This window comes from Vigna umbellata, chromosome 1 (assembly GCF_029865625.1).
Source record: "Vigna umbellata cultivar VRB3 chromosome 1, Vumbellata_1.0, whole genome shotgun sequence".
NCBI classification, from domain to species: Eukaryota; Viridiplantae; Streptophyta; class Magnoliopsida; order Fabales; family Fabaceae; genus Vigna; species Vigna umbellata.
The window spans coordinates 62721517-62741196 of record NC_142165.1 but is presented as its reverse complement, the minus strand read 5'-3'; the positions used below and the strand labels follow the sequence as shown (position 1 = coordinate 62741196).

Here is a 19680-nt window from a genome sequence, read left to right as displayed (position 1 = left end):
AAAAAATGAAAATCTTTTAAAATATAATTAAGTTATAAATAAACCAATTTGTAGAAACTTTCATACTTTCTCTACCATGAACTTGTAGGACACAGGTTCATTCCACACTTAGATTTGGAAAGAAATGACCCTTCTGTTCTGTGGCATATTTATTTCATAATATATGGAATATTTGAACGCAGTTTTCATGCACAGGACAAAGCATTCTTCATATGATATAATTTTTTATCCAAGGAAAACTAAAGGTAGGTGAAAACCATATACCATTATCTGATTAATCATACATGACTCTACCACAACGATCACATGCACTAGATGCAACTGGAGCAGCTTCTCTTGGCTTCTCCTTCTGCAACTTTGGAACATCAATTTCCAAAACATCAGCCAGGGCCTTAGAACCTTGTTGGATCTCATCCTCACTGCAACCATTACATCACTTTTAGTCACATCTTTGCTCTAAACTCCAAATCATATAAATTATCAATGGATATGTTTCACATAACTACAATAATGCATATGCTTCTCTTGGCTTAGGTTGTAAAAAAGCAAGATATATATCAAAAGCAAGACAACATTTCAGGCTTAAAATTTCCTCAGTAAACCAAAATCTATACAGACCAGGAATGGTGTTTAGATCATGTGCCCACCCTTAACGAAATCCAGAGGTAGTACTTTAACTATTTGTCAAACTATAATGATAACTTGGTATAAAGACATTGAATATTGTTTTCATAACTTACCTTATGCAAAGTGGTGGAGTAAAGCGGATTATAGTTTCATGTGTTGGCTTGGCAAGGACTGCTCTTTCCTTCAATTTTTCACTAAGCTCATACACCGATGCAGGGAACAAGTTTTTTCTTTTGAACTCCACTCCAATGAATAATCCTCTTCCCCGTACCTCCTTCACATAATCTGGGTATTGCTGTTGAATCTCAAGAAGTTGACCCATTAGCTTCTCTCCCATTTGGACAGATCTGTTCAATAGTAATACATCAATTGAATCAAATTAATAAAGCATTAAATGAAACTTGGAAACTTAAAAGTTTGAACACAACTAGAAAAACATTCAATGATGAGAAATGAAAGCTAAATAAAATAATTTGATGAGCATAAGCTCTGTAACGTGAGGGACTGAGTAGAAAGTTAAAGAGCAGCAGATAGAACTATTAATTCCCTACGTTTAAATTTTCTAAGCAAATAAGTTTAACATCGGGATCTCCAAAATTTGTTGCATTATATAGTACCTTCAATGCCATTCTTTTTCACACGCTCATGTAACTTGTGATTCAAAAAAAAATTATAATAAATTTTTTTCATGAAATTTTAAACATGGTCTGAAACTTATTAATGGTTTGAAATTAGAAAAATAAAGCACTGAAAATACCAATAATGAGCCAGGTTTGAAAAGTTGCGGTTACTTTTTCAGGAAGGGTGAGCAAAATAGGATCTGAAACAAGATTAGTTATTGTAAGAAGTGCAAATATTAAAGATATTGGATGAATATAAGTCCCCATCACAGGATAACCTAAATAGTTATTCAACTTCTAAAACTTACTGTGATTTATATGTAACATTTTCTAAAATGTACAAGAAACATGAAAAAAAAATTCTCCATCATCAATAATATACCCCAAGACAAGAAGATTGTATTCTATACAGTTATTCAACTACCAAATCCCAGGACCTAGTATTGACTACTGAAGCTCTTATTCCACATTCTGATGAAGCTAGATGAAATGAAAAAACACATACATGTAAATACTTTTTATTCAAGTCTGAATTTATAACAAGTATACATTGACAATATATGAGTTTGCAAAGCATTTGATACCTCTCAACTAGTTTTTCATTTTTTATCACTTCTAGTGAGGCAATTGCAACTGCACTGGCCAACGGATTTCCACCAAAAGTGCTGTGAAAAATAACAGAGAAGAAGGAAGCTTTAGCATTATTATTTTTAGCTTTCATATTTTAATAACATTGAATTATATTGCAATACATGAATTTGTTTTCTGAGTACATGAAAAGAATTAAATGCAAATCGGAAAGAAAATTTTCATGAAAGCTAAAGGATTAAAAACTTCAAAACATAAATAGCAATTGAAAGTTCTAAAATGTAACTGTGGGCTGCTGAATTAGTTTGTTAACCCAGAGGTTGTCTTCCCCAAGTGAAAATTTTCATGAAAGCTTAAGGATTAAAAACTTTAAAACATAAATAGCAATTGAAAGTTCTAAAATGTAACTGGGCTGTGCTGAATTAGTTTGTTAACCTAGAGGTTGTGTTCCCCGAGTGTTTTAGTGGGTTACTACTTTTGAATCAAGCACTTAACACTAGACCGAAAACTATATTTGGTAGTCAGGTGCAACTCTTTCTACTTAAGAACATAACAACCAAAGTACTACACTTTGATTATGACTTGGACCACTTGGACTTACACCGTAAGACAATTTATGTAACTTGCCAACAATCTCCCCTTCAACAACTACCCTACCGCAAATCAAACTCCTGACTTTGGCTTTGACACTAATTGTTGGATTAGGCACTTACCACTAAGCCAAAAGTTATAGCTAATAATCAAAGCTCAACTCTTTCTATGTAAGAGTGTAACAATCCAAGTATAACAATTTGATTTTGACTTGGCTGACCTAGCCTAAGCCACAAGACAATTCATGCACCAGGCAACAACTAATGACACATGTATTAGTTGAGGGCCTTCGTTAGTTAGATTTACTCAATGAGTCAAGTGGCTGATGATCTACATACATAAATAAACGGGTTGAGAGTAGTAGTCAGCCATGGAGAGGCAACATCATGAATAGGAGAGTCCAGGATCTCTTGAATATCCAAGGTCATTGCACAATTCTTTTGGTCTATCAATGTTAAAGATATGATTTGATTATATTACATATTGAAATATGATTTTTATTACATGAAATAGGGAAATATCTTGGTAAATATTTCATTGTTAATTATTGATGTTGTTCCTTATTGTTCTTTCTCTTCTTTATTACAAAATAAGAATACTCAAACGTGTATATAAAAACAATTATAAGAAATCCTTTCACTATGGTATTAGAGTAGTACCATCCAATGTGACCTATTTTGTTAATAATATGCTATTAGGCCATGACATTTTCCACAAAGGCACTAGCCTCATCTTTCACTCTCTAATAACCATCACACCTTATAAGCACTTATGTTATTGGAGATCCTACATCGACTAGAGATAAAACAAGTTTATAGTATATAAGTAGATCCAAACCTCACCTTACAAGCTGGTTTTGTAGGGTTAAGTTTGGCTTAAAGTCCACTTCTTAACATAGTATCAGAACTCTCAAATTTAGAAGGAATAGAATTCTTTCTTATTCAATTAAGAGGTTATTAACCCCTATATAAATACATAAGTCTGCAGCATATTTTAGGAAATATGGACGGCTAATTCTAAGGGATAGATCCCTGTGATTACGGGATCAATCAAACATAAATGAACCTAATAAAGGCAGCACATAACTGTTACAAAAAATACAGCACATCAAATATAAAACTTCCTAAAATACACCATGCCAATCTTTATCACGCCAATCACGGTTTCTGACAAGAACCATGAGTTAGAGCCTATTTTAGAGAAATGTGTTGTTTGTTGGACCTATCGTACCACTCACTATCGGACTATCCATTAATATATAGTCTCAGGCTCGAGATGTATATACCTCGGCATGAAGGGGTGTGTTGAAAATCCCACATTGACTAGAGATAAAACAAGTTTATAGTATACAAGTGAATGAAAACCTTACCTTAAAAGCCAGTTTTGTAGGATTGAATTAGGCTTAAAATCTAGTTTTTAATATATGTTCCCTAGCACTTTTCCTTCCTAACTGTCATCATTCCCTTCAAAAATTCTTGCTCCTTAGCAATCATCTTGCCCTTCAAGCAATTTTGATCTTCCTATAATCATGTGTGCTCTCAAAGCATCTTTACTTTTCAGAAGTCACATGCCCTCCAAGAATTTCTTTTATCTCCGACACCCACCATACCCTCTAAGCATTTCTTTTCTCTCTTACCTCCAGTGGTCTCAAAGAATTTTTTTTCGCTTTGCCAACAATTGTGCCCTCAACATTTTTTTCTCTCAAGAAATTGCCATGCTCTTCAACCAGTTTTTGTTCTCCAGTAGTTGTTAACCTCTGGCAGGACCTAACAATTAAAGTCTCCCTTATCTAGCAATCACTCACTGTCTAACCTATGGCCAACAACGCCAAGTGTTGCCAATTCCTAAGCATGCCATCTTCATACACATGCACCAAATTGTTGAATAAAGCTTTGCATCATTTACTTTTTCATCACCAACAACCAATTAGTAGGGATGCTCCCTAATTCTTTCAAGGGATCTGCATTCATGACATCTGTAACAAGCGTAACTCATGTTATACATGCTCAAACCAGTGTTATCGATACCAGATAATGGAAAATAACAAAAACCAAAAATCCTTAATAAAGTTATAACGGAAACCATATTGGGTTATGGCGGAAAAAAGGTGGTCAAAAGAAATATAGTACCACCACATATAACTCCAATGCAAAAGTATTGATATTATGTTGAGAAATGGCAACAGCTGACAACAACAGCTAGCGATAGTTGGCGATGGTGGCGACAACCAACAAGCATGACGACTGGTTGTGGCTGTTGGTGGCAGTAAGCAGCAAGGGTAAAGGAAGGTTGAATGAGAGAGGGGTCACTTGAAGGGTTGGACGTTGCACAATGAGATGTACTAAATCCAGTGGTTGTTGTAGAAAAAGGGATGGTCAACAACAGTAAACAACAACGAATGACAGCATACAATGGCGGACAATGGTAGTTTTGGTGGAGCAACCCTATGTAAGACAAAGGAAGGGGTAACAACTCAACTGAGGTGACAATGGAGGTTTTGGTTTGGGTGTTTCCATCAATTCTCCATAAAATTACAGTAAGGTGAAGGATATTGATAATTCTCAGGTACAACAATATGCAGTGGTGCAATTTGTAACAGAGCCATGTGATATCTCAATATAACTACTGAGACACTATTTCAAGAACAAAAGTACAGTTGAAAATAGAGTACTATAGGAGAATTCGTGCATTCGCGTGTTTCTGTTTGACAAAGGAGGAACGGAAGCAATTCTTGGACTGTAGGGTGAAATTGGCTTAGCCACCATGCTTCAATCAAGTGAACAACTTGAAACTATGAGGTCGTTGGTGAAGTGTTGAAATGTTTGAAGGTGCGTTCCCCAAGTGTTTGGATACTTATAAATTGGTATCAAACATCAATGACTTCAAAAGGGCTTTCTATAGAGGTTGTGACATGGTATAGGGGCTTCTTATCAACAAGGGAGTTCAGTGAAGTATTATTAGAGGGAAAGTTGTTGAGACTCTATCAACATGGTGCTATAATAGGAACTTGCATATTATGGGGTGCCCAAGTCCCACATCAAGTACTGTGGGATGTTTGGTAGAGTATTCAAGTGCTTCCTTCTCCCCCCTTTTAACTAGCCTTTGAGGGTAGGCTCCCCAAGTACTTGGATACTAATCACTTTGCTATTGTTAATAGTGTAAAAGAGGATTTTTGGTAAATTGAGCATTACATCAAATATGCTTCATGCAATGGAACCTTGGGGAATTTCATTTTTTATGCAACTACATAATTTTCATCATGGTTAGTTAGTTACTTAGGGTCTATTAGTGTCACACTAAGTTTGTAAGTTGTGTGACTGCTCACAGAGGGGTTTAGTGTAGTAGTTAGTCAATTGGACAGTTAGTAATACGACTAGAAGAGTCCTGGATTTCTTAAATATAAATTTTTGTCTATGCTGGCACCGCAAGCATGAACAGAACTAGCACCGCCCCAAAAATAAAATTAACTCTATACTATATGATCCCAAGTTCCTACACAAGTGAGAGTTCAGTCTCCTTCACGTGATCTGACTGATAAAGGGGTTTTAAGTATGAAAAGTTGAGAACAGATGTCCAGCATAAACTCATAAGGTTGACAACTATAGGCAAGAAAATACAATACAAAAGGGAGCAAATTACAACGAATCATAAGGTTATAATAAAATGAACCTTCCATGCTGTCCAGGTTGTATACAAAGCATCACATCTTTGTCTGCAAGAACTGCACTAACTGGTAAAACACCTCCACCCAGTGCTTTACCGAGTACCTAAGTAAAAGAACAGTCATAAAGGGTCATGTCATGCATGGTGCTAATAAAAGTTTGCATTTTGACACAGGCAAAATATTTCCCATTTTCTTGATAAAAAATATACAATTGAGTGGACAAGTCTTTCAAGTGGAAGGTAGTTGAATGCAGCTAACACGATTTCTTACAAGCAAAGTGCAATGACAGTTTCTATTAACAGTTCAACCATATTTATAAAAAATGTTGGTAGAACTGATTGTGAGGGTTCTGCAGCTAAGAAGAGAAAAGGCACAAGTCTCCAAGGCATGTGTTTATGTTTGATTTCACCACCAATCTCTACAGAAATTATATGCAAAAGTAGGCACAAAGTAAATCTGATTTTGAACTAACCACAACATCTGGGCGAACTTCTTCCCATTCACAAGCCAGCATCTTCCCTGTTCTTCCTAACCCAGATTGTATTTCATCAGCAATCATCAAGATATTATATTTGGAGCAAAGATCTCTAACAGCTTTTAAATAACCATCTGGAGGAATTATTATCTTTACAACAAAAATATCATACATTAGAATAATGTAGAGAAGTATACTTTTGAGAAGAAAGAATATATAAAAAGTCTGCAAAATGTTATAGCCATTCTACAGGATGATATATATAAGGGTACCAAATAAGTTTTCCATAAATTCAAAGAATTTGAACAAGAAATACTAAGTACATGTTTTTCACAACATTACACACGACATATATAGAATAAAATTAGTTGAAAGATTAATAAAATGCAAAATAAAATATTAGGTTAGGTTATAAAAAACATTCTCAAAATTAGAAGAAAATAATTTCTCTTATTCAGTCTCCTTACATACATCTTATATATATACATACATTGATTGGATAATTTAAGAAACAAACTCAGTCAATTTTAGGACACAAATCCGTGAGATTGCAAGATTGATAGTAATAAAATCAAGATACAACCAATATAGAGAATTAAAACCAATAAGAATAAAATCTGAAACTTACTAAAATATCTCAATAGAATAAAATCTAAAACATCCTAACATATCCCAACAAGTAGAAGTTATTATGGACAGTCAAAAAGAAAGCAAAATCACTCATGAACCAGATGTGTTTGTTGCCCTGAATGGAGAACCTTGGATTTTAGGGTCTTTTCTTCCTCCTTTACATATACCTATGGTCTCTTCTATTGTTGCTATGTCGTTTGAGCCTTCAAAGCAGAATGCAATCTTTAACGAATTTCTCAAATGGTATCAAAGTCATGGGTCCTAGGGAAATTTATTGATTGTTGAGACTATTGTTCCATCCGCTATTAAGACGCTATTAGTTTAGTCTCACGCTCGAGATGTATATGCTTCAATGTGAGGGAGTGTAATGGAAGTCCCACATCGACTAGAGATAAGGCGATTTCATAGTATATAAATGGGTGCAAACCTCACGTTACAAGTCAATTTTGTAGGTTGAGTAGGCTTAAAGTCCACTTCTTAACATTTTTCATTTTTGCATATTTTTGTTTCATTATTTTAAAGGGTTTTTGATAGGATTTGGAGGGTTTATGAAAGGAGGAAAGGAGTTAAAAATAAAACATAATAGTTGGCAGGTTTGTTAGGACCGTTAGGAGGCAGGTTGGGTGTCTGTTCAGAGTAGGGAAAGTCTTTAAAAGGAGAAGGGGATGTCTGGGGGCGGACATGTTGTTTTGTTTGTACCTTAGTGACAAGACCAGAGTATTCCTGTGTGAAGGGAGAGGGCTCCCTTGGAAGTGTTCAACTTGTATTCTTTGTCTTCAAGAATAATAATACAAGGTTGTTTAGTGTTTTCTGTGTGTTTGGTGTTTTCTAGTGTGTGTTCTAGATTTCTTGTTCCAAGAGATCTAACAGTTTTGCTATTACAAATAAAGATGATAAGAATGTCATTGATGTGATTGTTATCAATAAAACATTCTTTTATATTCTTGCATAGTCCAAGTTGATATCAAAGCTCCCTTATCTTGAGAGCCTGGTTTTGCTGCCTCATTAAAAGTTGTCACCACCACCATTGTTTGCCATTGTTGGCAGAAAGGTGTGCCCCCACTTGCCGCCACTACAGACAGCATTGTCAAGACCTCTTTAGACAATTCCAAGGGGTGGTGACATCTCATTTCATTCCAATTTGAGTAGATTAGAATATTTTTGTTTCTTTCCCAAACAAGTTCTTTGTGATAAGTACGAATCAAAGTGACAAAGGCTTAGTTTTTTCTTTTCAATGTCTAGTATGAAAGCTTTTACAAAGGAACTTGATTGCTTAAGAACAATGACTATGTCCTTCTACTGTACCCTGAAACGTAAGAGTACATTCAATACTATTGACCTTTTGTCTTAGAGTGTTTGGATTCTTGATTCAAAAGAAACTAATCACATGACTCCTTTCCTAAACTCTTCAATTTGTATTTCAAGATGATTAGAGAACAACACATTATAGCTGCAAATATTGATAGTGTACCAAAATGCAGATATGAGAATATAACTTTATAATCATCTATTGTAGTAAAGGATGTTTTATGTGTCCCATAATAGACCAATAATATTATTTCTACAAAAAAGCTTACGAAATATTTGATTGTTCAATAACCTTTTTCTCTTCTTATTGTGTCCTTTAGAACCTTCCAACAAGGAAGTCATTTAATTGCTAAGGCGTAGAGTGGGTTGTACAAGGTTCAGAATCCTTCCTAATTCGAGCAAGATGATGTTTGAATCTAAATATGCCTCCACTCACAATCTTTGAGCAATAGTTACATTTCACTTTTCTACCATTACCACTAATATCTAGCCCATGTTTCCATCCAATATATGATTTGTTTCTCAGAGCATTTTTACTTCTACTTTTAACAAATGAGGATGCACTTGGATTAGTATCCACTGAATTTGATGCATTTCCAAACATAATGGTCTAAGTTTTTCACTACATATAATAAATTTATATAAAAAAAAAAAAAAAGAGTGCAGAGGGGCTTAGAAATTAAAAACAGTTCCAAACAGATAAAAAAAACAGACACGAGTAACATGGACTTAGATAAGTGAAATCATCTTCACTTACACAAACAATGCAGAGGATGAGAGCAAAAGTGAGATTGCCCGACCAGCAAAGGAGACACGACCATGGATGATGGCAAGATGGTGGCTGACAGCTAACACAAAGGTCACAGACAGTGAACGAGGCGACCAAGGACGACAGAGAGATGATCCGCTAAGGTGAGTGTGATGGCCAGAGAGAGAGGCAAGGGCAAGAGAGAGAAAGGACGGTGACGAGATGTAACACGATGGCCAGATATAGTGATGGCCAGATACAGTGATGCAGCTCAACAAAGCGAAGAAGGGGCTTAATATCAAAGCCCTAATCAGGTCAGTTTTTCCCTCAAAACGACTTCATTTTTGCTTCATTTTTTTCTCTTTCAAGCTTGCAAAAAAACTGCTAACTTGCAATTTCACACGATACTTGATTCTGTTGATTTTAGTTGAAAATAAAGTTTGCTTTCAAATTAACTCGGAAGCCATGTCTAAGAATGTTAATTGGTCTAAGCTAACTAGTTAACTCGTCTAAGCTAACTAGTTAACTCGTCTAAGCTAACTAGTTAACTCGCGAGTTTGATAACCATGCATATAACTAAAAATGTAGAAATTGCACCTTTATCTAGGCATTATGTATTTTACTAAAATATGCAACATGGAAAGATTTCTGTTTTGGTATACAGGGGAAGAAATCTAATTGAAAACCATTAAAAGGATTAGTAACAGAACAGATAATAGAGGATTGCACTGCTCTAGTCATGTGGAGAAGAGAGAAACTGAAAAGGAATATAATGAAAATCATGCCTTAGGTACACAATCAAGTATATTCTTATAATAAAGAAGAGATAGAATAATAAGAACATAATCAATATTTAATTATGAGAAATATTTGGTAAGAAATTTCCCATCAAATTATATCATACCTTCCTTTTTAATGTAATCAAAACATATCTCTGACAAAAGAATATCATGTCTTTTCTGTAAGTACTAATGTCAGTAAATAGACTAGAGAAAGATATGGATACATAGCAACTTCCTTAGCATATCAATTCAATCAAGACATCTGTTACCAAGCTCATTAAATATGCAATTTAAAAAAACTTACCCCAGCTTCACCTTGGATAGGTTCTAAAATAAATGCAGCTATGCATTCTCCTTTTTCTGCAGTTCATAGAGAAAATTCAAATTATAAACCTCCAAGATCTCTCATGATAAAGCAAACTACTAATTAGAAGGAATAAGAATACAGCACAAAGCAGAACCTTTAAAAATTCTTTCAAGGGCATCAGCATCACCAAAATCAACTTTAATATGGCCAGGTAATAAAGGACCAAAACCACGGGTAGCTTCATTATCACAGCTCATAGATATGACCCCTAATGTACGACCATTGAAGCAGCCACAACATGAGACAATAATAGCCTGAAACAAATGTCCATGAGTAAAACGACTCATGATAAAACTACTGAACAGATTCTCATAAAAAGTACGATGGAAATAGCATAGTAGATGGCTGTGCTCAACTACAGCAAAATATCTTTCAGCCTCTAAAATTGAATAGTGAATTACGGACCTCATCACCACACTACAAAAGTAGAAAACTAAACATGAGTTGTTAAACTTTTTACATCATATTAAACAGAAAAGAGGATGACAAAATAAAATTCCTACATTTACTCTTTGTACTGGAAGAATACCATATGTTTAGCGGTAAAGAATTATACATCTCTGTCTGCAACCAAGAATAGAGAAGAGAAATAAAAGAAAGTTTTTTTATTGAACAGAATGAAAAGAACAAGAAATAGGAGAGAACTCTCTCCTCCAAGGGTTTCCCCCTTCACAAAAAGATTTCTCCTTTCAGAAAGAGCTACTCAGTCTGCAAAATGAACATCGTGCGTTCTCCTATCCTTCTTCCCCTATTTACATCTAACTAACACAAGTAACTAACTAACTCATTAATACTATATTTAACTTAACTAACTTCATCTCCTTACACCCTTACATTACACCCTTCCTAAAATTCAACCTTGTCCTCAAGGTTGGAATGTGCTTCATCACCATGATCTTCATCTTTCGGCCTAAAACCATCACAATGCTTATTCTTATATGAATGGAAACACACTGTTACAGCACGCAAACACATGCTGGGTGACTTGGGCAGTGGTCGAAGCAAGCCTATAATAACATGAAGAACTATGACTGCCTCTAAGCCTTCCTTTCATTGACTCAATTGCTAAGTTATCATCCATAATGCAATAAAGTTGCTAAAGGCTCACCCAACTAGTTGCAATTCTAAGATTCCAAAACCAATGATGTTCCAACCACCTTCATGATTGAATCTAACAGAGAATTTTAATTTTAATTTTGAAAGCAAAAGATATTTGGTAGTGTGTACCTTCAACTTCCTTTTTGATTAATTCTACAATTGGGTTTTCAAGAAACTGATCGTCACTCTCTTTATTGATGCCTCAACTTCTTCCACAATCATAATCTTTGTTTCTCTTGCTAATTTCACCTCATTTTTGGATTTCTCTTCACTGCAAGGGGTGTGATTCTTGATTATTGAACCATCTTGATTAGAAGAACACTCTCTCCCCCAAGGATTTACCTTCAAAAAGGATTTTTGTCCTTTTGAAAAGAGCTAATGCTCAATCTACAAAATGAACATCCTTCCCTTCTCCTATCCTCGTTCCCCTGTTTATATCTAACACCTTAAGTATTTAACTAACTAATAAATATTCTAACTAACTAACTTCTCCTTCTTTTTATACTGTAACAATCTCACGGATCTAGTTTGCAAAATTATTGTACGAATATGTCACCCAATTACCAAGAAAAAAGAGAAATTATACCCGGTAATTAGATTTGTCATGTATGCTGGATTCAATGTTATGCATCTTTAGACAATTTTATTTTCCATATTACAGCTATGAGAATTGAGAAACTCTGTTTATCTATTTTAACATACACAACCTACAACATGGCCTCAAATGGTATGGTAAATACATTTGAGAACGTCTAAACTGTTATAGTACAGACATGTAAATTATAAGATTTTAGTACAATCTACCATTAAAAATAATTATGATTATTGAATCACTACCAATGGCCCATATAAAGTAAAGATGCAGTAGTTGGATCCTAAAATTATGCAAAATTCTAACATATGATATCAAACTATTAGCATGCATTATCTGATATTTATACCTCATCACTGGGAATCCTTTTCTTTTCATAACCCCACTTTCGTGCTAATTTCATAGCTGTTTCCACACCTTCAGCACCAGTATTCATAGGAAGTACCATATCATAACCAAACATGGTTGTCACGTACTCTGCAAAGAGTGGAAAACGATCATTATAGAAGGCTCGAGAGCTCACGGTCAGCCTTTCTGCCTGTTCTTGTAACGCTTTCAGGATTTTAGGATGGCAGTGTCCCTAAGGGAAAATAAAAAGCACTTATGTTATTAGAACATCTATACTAGTTATTTTCCCAAAAATAGAGGAATAACAAAAGAAAAAGTAGTAGCAACAGTACAAGGGATCTGGTCAGAGTTAATAGACTCATTCCATAAAGGAAGCAAAAAGGATGTAAATAAGAATAATTATTCATTACAGCACCATTCTCAAGAAAAATTATGATCTGGAGAATTGTGAATTACCAAGATCCAGTCGATTGTACCTGATTAACAGCAGAATAACCAGCAAGAAAATCTAGATATTTGTTTCCCTCTGGATCCCAAACAGAGGTTCCCTTCGCTTGAGAAAATACAATCGGAAGTGGATGGTAGCTGCATTTGAAACAGGAACAATCATTTTAATATTACACCAAAATAAATTAATTAAACCCATGAACAATCTATGGAACTCAGTTTGTGAAAAGAAAAGACACTTAAGCAAGCACCCAAAAGGAAGCTATGCTCAATACCAACCAAATAAGCTGACAGCCAAGAATAGCAAATTTCCAGCATCCTTCTATATGTCAAAATACTCAGAACAGACCGACTGAGGCTGTTTATTAATTGATAATGTTTTAAGAACACTTGGGACACAAAAGAGTTCAAAAAGACAAAAATTCATTTTTTCCGCAATGTTGGCAGAGTTCTGCGGTACTAAGTACTATTTTAAGCTTAGCTGATGAAAAAAAAAACAGACTAAACAACGTGATTACATTGAAATACAGTTTTTTTATCACACTTTCAGATGACCACTAATGATTAGTTTTATGTTTTCTTTTTATAATGAACAATTCAAAATCTTATATCATTCATTCAATCTACGGAGGTTTAACCTGATCCAAGCGGTATAATATCAACAGATTAGAAGTTACAGAGAGGAGGAGAAAATAAGACAAGCCCAGAAGTCAAAATCTCGCCTTTCGTGCGTAGCAACATGTGGTGTTCATTGAAAGACGAAAAGAAAAAGAAACGTACTTGTGAGCACTGTGTTCATATTCCTTGTCGATGATTCTCTGAGAAGAAGAGGAGGAAGCGTTAACTTCAGTGGCAACCCCAAAACTCCTGCTTCCCTTGCAAATCTTTCTTAGCAAACATTGCACCGGTCTCGTTGCAGCCATTGATGTGATCCAAAGGTTTCCCAAATTCCTTGTATTCAAATCTTAATAATATGAAAGTACTACTTTGTTCTTACAATGTTCACCCAACTTTTTTTTATTTATTTGTCGTGTGCTTATGATGCGCCCAGGAGTGAAAAAGATAGGAAATAGGTTAAAAAGACATTTTAATATATTAATATATTAATATATAGACAACAAAGGGGAATGCTGGCACGGTTCCCCTTTTTATTTTCCAGCACACTCTACACTTTAATTAAACTAGCATTTTAACCCGTATTTAAAAAAATAAGAAAAATATCTTTATAATATAAATTTTAGTAATAAAATTATTATATTTTACTACATAAAAATAAATAAGTTTTATAATTTAAAATATATTTAATACTAAATTAAAGTTACTTCATAATTGTAATAATTAAATGAATTTATTTTTTAATAGAAAAAGAGAAAAACAATTAATTATACCTAAATGGACTATATATTTCGTGAAATTGTTTTTGATATTTATAATTTATAATATTCTCACATGAATTTAATTTCATTCTATCAATCAGAACCACTTAAAAATATTTGAAATTTGTATCCAAACAAAGACTTTGAAACATTAACAAAATAACATTAGTTGTTACCTAAATAAAAAAATGTAAATAAAACAAAAAATGATGTTTTTTTATGTTTTTACTCTACAAATAATTACATTTGACCATATGAGGAAAAAATAAAGTTCAACTTTAGAAAGTCGTTGAACTTAGCTTGCTATTACAAGATATAAATAAATAAATAAATAAATAAATAAATAAATAAATATATATATATATATATATATATATATATATATAAAGATGTCTTATTTAAAATTTTAAATATATTTTTAGTATACATATTTTGTCATTAATATTTTACCGATATTTTTACTCAATCCATTAACTTATTATTTGCTTTATCAATGTTTTTAAAATATAATGTAAACTATTCAATTTATTATTGGCAAGGTGTGTCAATTACACTATCATCAATAATACATGAGAAATCATGTATATACAAAAATATAAAATTAATTTATTACTTTTAACTCTTGTATCTCAATATTCTTTTCATATCCTCATTTAAGTCATATTAAAATATAAAGATTATAAAGTAGTAATAAAAATTTTAGTTCTAATACATTTATAATTACGATTTTAGTATATATAACTTCAAGTCAACTATTATATCTTTAAAAAAATATATAGATTTTAACAAGATAAATATTTTTATGTCATTTGAAACAACAAATTCTCTGTATTTAACTTCAAATTTATAACAAAATAATATTATAAAAGAACGAATATTAATAATTCAATAATATACATATAAATTTTTAAACTCGTCTCATTATCAAAAACACTTATAATCGCTTTAGAAACATTTCTCTTAATTCTTTCTACATTCTCTCTAAAATTTCTAACACCTAAATCATCTGTTTAACTAAGAGGTTTCTGAGTAATCACAGTGGAGAATCCTTCCTTTCTATCTGATCATTTTTCCTTATAGAGCAAGCAATTTTATACTTCTTTTTCCTTTTATTCTTCGGTCAAATTCATGTGTAGGAGTTATCTTCGCATGAGTTAGATTAGGTTTCTACCTATCTCCTTATGGATCAAAGGTCCTAAGGACTTCCTCTAATCATGCTTTTGTAGTTTGTAGGTTTCTCTAGAGTTCCTTGAGCTTGAAGCAAGAGCAGCATGTTGTGTAGTGGTAGTTTCATTATTCAAACCCCTAAGTTTCTCTAAGGACTTGTTTAAACCCCTAAGTTGCTTGATGAAGAGTAATAATTGGTATATTTGAGTTTTGGTCCATAAAGTGGTAATTGAGTTTATTTTGGGTGGAATTTCATGATAGAATACAGTTGTTGTGTATATGTTTATAGTTGTGTATATTTCTTTTTAATAAACTTCTATCTACATTTTAACTCTTACGTGTAAAGAATTGTGTTAAATAATATTTTATCTTCTCTTCTATATAGTTACTCTTGGATAACTGTAAAAGTTCATATATGTTTTTCTCATGATTGTTCTATTTTTATTAATGTGTGATCTATTATATGATAATGTTAATACTATTAAAAATTAGGATTAGAATCATCTTAAGTTGAGTTATTGTGAGTTTTAGTATAAATTATAGGTTTTGCATGGTGAAAACTTGAAAGTTTGGGATGGGATAACAAGTGTAATTGGATTTGGTTAGGCAGTTGGGAAACTGTTATAAGTGATTAAAAGTGTAGAAATTGGGTGGCACGGAGTAAGATGGGTGGGTGGGTAAACGTTGACAGCGGCACTCCGTCGGAGAAAGGACTGCGACGCTCTGAGAAAGACGAACCACAATGATTGGGTCGATGAGTAGACGTAAACGACAATAGCTCAAAATGCACCTTTGTCGATAGCGGTTCCAATCAAAGCTTCCAACACCACTGGTCACAAGAACGGACACCACTTCCTCACGCGTAACTCTGGCGGACCACGCTTGCACCGACACATTTCTGGGAAGAGGCAGGTTGGCTGGGTAGCAGGGAGTGAGACTCACTCTAGGGTTCGTTTTTTCTCTCTAAGCTTGGGTTCTCTCTCACACCTTACCTCAAATTCAAATTCTGAAGAGAGAAAATGAACCTCCTCACTTTCAAACCCTTTCCTCAATTCTCTTTCCACGTCATTCTCATTTTTAAATGTTGTTTTTCACGTGGATCACTCACATTTTGACACGTGATTAGTGTCAAAATGTTGTCAAAGTATTATTATCCAAAAAGTTAATATTAAGTAACTTCATTTGATTATTAAAAGATTGCTAGAAGTTAATCTAAATAAGTCGATAATTAAAATTTATATGTTACATTCTACATTTTTTTTCCTTTATAACGATCACAGTTGTTTAAATTTAAGATGAGTAATTTTGAAATCCCATTCTTTTAAAAAATAGTATTTATCCTTAAACAAATAAAAAACTTTATTTTTAAAATCAGATAAACAAACATGACAACCAAAAATTTACTTTTTATATTTAACAAATAAACAGAAATAAATCATCAATTATCTTCCTATCGCATTCATTTTTTATTGCATAGCTGAATCTCCAGGAATTAGGTTGCGTGCACGTACCTAACTCATAACCTCCACCTGTAAGTGCTTCCTACGTTGGATTTCCACACTCCGGCACTACACAAGTATAAATAACCAGATAATTTTTAAAATTAGTGGGAAATAGAAAAAATGTGTCTCTATATTTTCTTAAAATAATTAATAATTGTATACAGGAAATATAAATAGGTTATAATATACTGTTTTACTGAAAGATATAAATATTTAGGTAATGCATTATGCTCATAAATTTTAAAATATAACTAAATAAAATAAAAATGGGAAGTCTTTACATTGACAAATCTCTTTATGCATATTATTACTGCCTTTCAATAATTTAATTTTAAAGGAAATTCAGATATTTGATACGTTTAAAATAAATTTTGGAATAAATATTGATTACCAAAAGCTTAATTCGAGAATGTTATGCGAAGCATTACCAAATTTTAAACTGGAAAATAAAATTACACAAACCCTACCCGTCTAATTAAATTTCGGCATTTTCAATTAATGTTTATCCTTCACAGAACTAAGATTCCTTATTAATGTTTAAACCCTAATTGGTTAATTCATCACTAAGGATTTACGATTATTCAAACTAAAACTTAATCGCGTAGTTGCATAAACCTCAATTTTTGAAAGAATACAAAATTGATATAGATACTTCAACAAGATACAATCGCACAAACGCCTCCAATTAAATTATTCAAAGATTTAATATTGTAAAATGATAATACATTACTTTCGAAGCACTACGCAGTGGACAATACAAAAAAATGCTAAGTCATAACAAATTATTGAAAAATATGTATATATATATATATATATATATATATATATATATATATATATATATATATATATATATATATACACACACACACACACACACGATGCAGAGATTTATATTTGATTTCTGATTAATTAGAAAGTCATAACAAATTATGTAAAAGAACGAGTTAAACAAAATAAAGTGAGGAACCGTTCAGTTTAATTGATTAGTAACGATCTAGAAAAATATAAATGTAAAAAATCAAAAGGATTCTGCGGCTAACATTTACTATTTAGGGTGGGGGTGAAATCCAACTAATCAAACTACACACAAGGACAGCTTCATAAACAAAGTAATCATAATTAACAAGTATAATTCAAGACAATTAACAAGTAGATTTCTAATATTACCTTCCACAACGTACTGGCCCCCAATAAATCATTTGGTCAAACTATACCTCCAAAGATAAAATGTCGCAGAGCACATGAAATTATACCCAACTCAACTTAAACCAGGAATCTTTAGTGATAAGAATACTACCGGAGTTCAAAGCTTGTGCGGAAAAAGAATGGACAGTTTTCGTACAGGATCAAGAATGAGGTCTTACTATTAAGAAAATTACATCTAGACAGTTTTGGAAATACAGCTAGCTAGAAAAACGGGAGAATTAATCCACATGTGTAGTATATCCTTTTACCGATTGAAAATATTAACGAACATAATTATGTGAAGATGATTGTGGCGGCGAGAGTTTCAAACTTTGAGGAAACGCAAAGGTTTGACATTATCCCAGATAGGTATCAGGTAATTCGCACATGCTAGAATGAGGTTCGTCGTATTTTGGGCAGCTGATGTTGAAATGGGGCGACAAGTAATCTGGACGAGACAAAGGTCAACACAAGATGGCACAGCACGGATGAAATAAGGGATATGTTTCTGAAATATATTACCCAATCTTGTTGCATACTACAATTTAGACATAACAGACCCCAATCTTTGTCCACAAATTAAATTTTACTAGGGTTGGATGAAATCACAAATTCTTTAGCAGAAGTTTACCCAAGTCACCTTAACTAAAAAATCAAATTGAATTGGAATACTAAAATAATATATGCTGTAAAAAGGAAAACAAATAAGTCAGAAAGAGAATAATCCGGTATATAAACTCATCAGCCACCCTTGGTAGAATTTAGATTGAACAAAACAACTCTGCATCATATTGGATACGATGGTTTGCAACATTAAAATCTGACAGGCAGCAACTATTAGATGTGGCACAACTGACAAACTGAGCTCCATATGAGCAAACTTTGCCGGCAGTGCAGGGATCATGTATCACTGGGGACAAACTTTAGTAAATATTTTCTTGAGTGGCGTCCATCACAAGGCAGATTAAAAACGAACAGAATGTACAAATGTAGAAATAAAATCCAGAGGATTTTCAGATAATATGTATGAATAGTGCTACACAAGCAAAAGAATATTGCTAGACATCTTTCACATTCAGTGAAGACTGTAGGATCAAGACAGTTCCAGGAGACAATCTAACCATCTCAAGCTCACAATGCTTTTGATTGCTCTTTGATGTCTTATGATTTCTTTATGACAAGGAAGAACAAGCCATATCTTCCTACTTTGCATTTATCTTGACTTAATAATTTTTTAAACCACAAAAAATTTGGCTCCTAGCATTTCTGTACATTTATATTGAATCATGTTTGAGATGATGCAAGACGGTTATATCTAGCTGTAAATGTCCTCATGCATGACAGAATTACAAGATACGGAAATAGAATTAGGGGAAAGAAAGTGGTCCAGGGTTTTCCGAAATCATTTGAGTTCATGAGGCAACTTCCCTCCTTCTGGATAAATTACTTGGGTAACCAAGGATACAAGAAAGTACAGATAGCTAGAGACCCAGCATCTCATTTTGCATCAATAGGGAAGATATTTTCAGCAAGAAAGGAGAACAAGATGGTGAGCCATCAGA

The 19680-nt window shown here is 33.2% G+C and overlaps 1 protein-coding gene across 1 annotated transcript; it reads right to left on the bottom strand.

Annotated features, from left to right (window-relative positions):
• Positions 1 to 113: 113 nt before the first annotated feature.
• On the bottom strand, positions 114 to 13934 carry DELTA-OAT (ornithine-delta-aminotransferase). Its single transcript, XM_047307355.2, has 10 exons — positions 13666 to 13934; positions 12915 to 13023; positions 12440 to 12670; positions 10495 to 10654; positions 10338 to 10393; positions 6563 to 6715; positions 6096 to 6193; positions 1832 to 1912; positions 741 to 974; positions 114 to 419 (listed from the first exon to the last, which is right to left on the bottom strand). The coding sequence occupies exons 1-10, from the start codon at positions 13806 to 13808 to the stop codon at positions 275 to 277; spliced, it is 1410 nt and encodes a 469-aa protein (XP_047163311.1). The 5' UTR covers positions 13809 to 13934; the 3' UTR covers positions 114 to 274.
• Positions 13935 to 19680: the final 5746 nt, after the last annotated feature.

What these genes read in the sequence shown, in the direction of transcription:
- DELTA-OAT (XM_047307355.2), bottom strand. Translation starts at nt 13,808, where the DNA reads ATGGCTGCAACGAGACCGGTGCAATGTTTGCTAAGAAAGATTTGCAAG. An exon ending in CCTTGAAAGAATTTTTAAAG is followed by an intron (nt 10,394 to 10,494) that starts GTTCTGCTTTGT and finishes TATGAACTGCAG; the next exon opens with AAAAAGGAGAATGCATAGCT. An exon ending in ACTCCACCACTTTGCATAAG is followed by an intron (nt 420 to 740) that starts GTAAGTTATGAA and finishes TAATGGTTGCAG; the next exon opens with TGAGGATGAGATCCAACAAG.